Source organism: Scyliorhinus canicula, unplaced genomic scaffold (assembly GCF_902713615.1).
Source record: "Scyliorhinus canicula unplaced genomic scaffold, sScyCan1.1, whole genome shotgun sequence".
In the NCBI taxonomy this organism is placed as follows: Eukaryota; Metazoa; Chordata; class Chondrichthyes; order Carcharhiniformes; family Scyliorhinidae; genus Scyliorhinus; species Scyliorhinus canicula.
The window spans coordinates 627263-629148 of NW_024055744.1; the positions used below are offsets into that span (position 1 = coordinate 627263).

A 1886-nucleotide genomic window follows, 5' to 3' on the forward strand; every position below is an offset into this window, starting at 1 on the left:
TCCTACCATCAATAATCTGCTGTAAGGTCTTAGGATTCTATTGCCTCACTGCCATTTGCTCGCTGTGTGCGGTTGTGAAACGGATGAATAGTGAAGTGACTGCGAGTGAAGAGAAACATATCGGTCTCGGTCTCGGCTACAGTGTCCTGTCCTTTTCGGGGGCTGGTTCTGTTGGAGGAGATGGGTGAGAAGAAAAACTTTCTTTAGACACTTTAAGACAGAAACCCTGGGTTATGAAAGATGGTGGAAAATATGATAGATATAAAAAGACACTCCAAAAGGCCATGAACATCGAGGGAGATTGATGCATGGGGTGTGTTTTAACATCGATGTTCCTAATTTGTAAATTTTAATCTTTTCATTAAAACAATCCGGACAACTAAAACACGCTGTTCGTATAGAGTTTGTGCGCGGTCGTGATCAAAAGGATCGGTATACTAACGGGAAGACGGAGGAAAATGTCCACAATAAATCAGACAGGCACAGAAATAACATCAAAAGGAAAAAACGAGGTGACACCAGAAATCTATTTGTGACTCTCATTTTTATTATAACTGTGAGCTGAAAGCGACTACTTTAATTCCCTAAGTGGCCCTTGCCTGGTTTTGTTGGGTGCCCCGTCTTGCTCAGAAATTATGAAAAGTCTCGTTGGCTTTCACTGTGGAGGTTGAATATTTATCGGCGAGAGAACGCCCTCTGGTGGGCAGTAACTGGAACTCTCAGTGTGGGGTTATTGTACGGCATCTGCTATATCTCTGTGCAGTGTGGGCAACATGGCACAGAAATACACGGCACAGTCGGAGAGAAGGGCCCCGGTGATAGTTAAAGGAACCGTTGTGTTTTCTTTATGCAAAACCGCCAAGATCCTCGCTGGTAAATTTGGCGAAATATTTACATCCCCAGAGCTATATATTGCCATTAAATATTTTGGAGCTTTCCCGGGATACTGGATGTACCAGAACAGAGTTTGAAGAGCAGCTGTCGAGTATCTACAATCCAGTGTTACGTTCTGTCCTTCCAGAACCTTTAATTCAGATCGATCCTGGAACACTGCGTCTTCGCCATTTGTTCCTGTAACAAGACACATAATGTTTCAAACGTCTGGGAGTGAACATAACATATGGAACATGTGTATGTGTGATATTGAATATTATAGTAAATATTGACTCACTGGGCAGGATGATGAGAATCACCATAAAGCAATATGAGGAGAACATGGTGCCCGGTTTAAAGTTGGAAAGAAATAAAATCATGCTTGAAATAAGTTGCAGTTCTAGTCTGATATTAAAGAGTAATCTCCAATCAGCTGCAGATTTCACGCAATGTGATTCTGATGGGCGTTTCCCAAGGTCAGGATTGGCTAGTCCCTCAGTTCTCGTGAGAGTCGGGCACCAATCGTTCTTGCTCCTGGGCTAACGAACTCCTTCAGCATTTTCGCTGCCTTGGTGTCTCTCAGCTTTCTCTTCGTGTCTGTCTCTCTCTGCTGTTCGGCTTCTCTGTCGGTATCTTGCCTCTCTTTCTCTCTCTCTGTCAGAGACACTTTCACTGTCTCGTTTTCGTTCCTTCGCGTGGCATTCAAGTTCAGAAGGTAGAAAATCAAATTCATCTCAAATTCCCGTTTCAACCAATTCACGAACCAAGGTACAGTGAAGGGACCCGGTGCCGTGATGTGGAAACAAAAGGTCGGAGAAACGAAGAGAGACAAACGAACAAATAACAACAAAAACAGAGAGAGAAACAAAGGAACATAGTGAGAAAAAAGCATGAAGTGGATTCAGGAATTCAAAATGGGAAGAAAAATAAGACATAAATAATAATCTATTTAAATATTAAATAATTGAGAAAATGATATAATCAATTGAATATAACACAACACGTCAAAATAA

General features: G+C 41.8%; 1 gene segment (V, D, J or C); it reads right to left on the reverse strand.

Moving 5' to 3' along the window:
* Positions 1-714: 714 nt before the first annotated feature.
* Positions 715-1546, reverse strand: LOC119960828. The segment is given in 2 exon segments: positions 715-1071; positions 1172-1546. Coding segments are annotated over 2 exon segments (423 nt in total).
* Between the last annotated feature and the right edge of the window lie 340 nt (positions 1547-1886).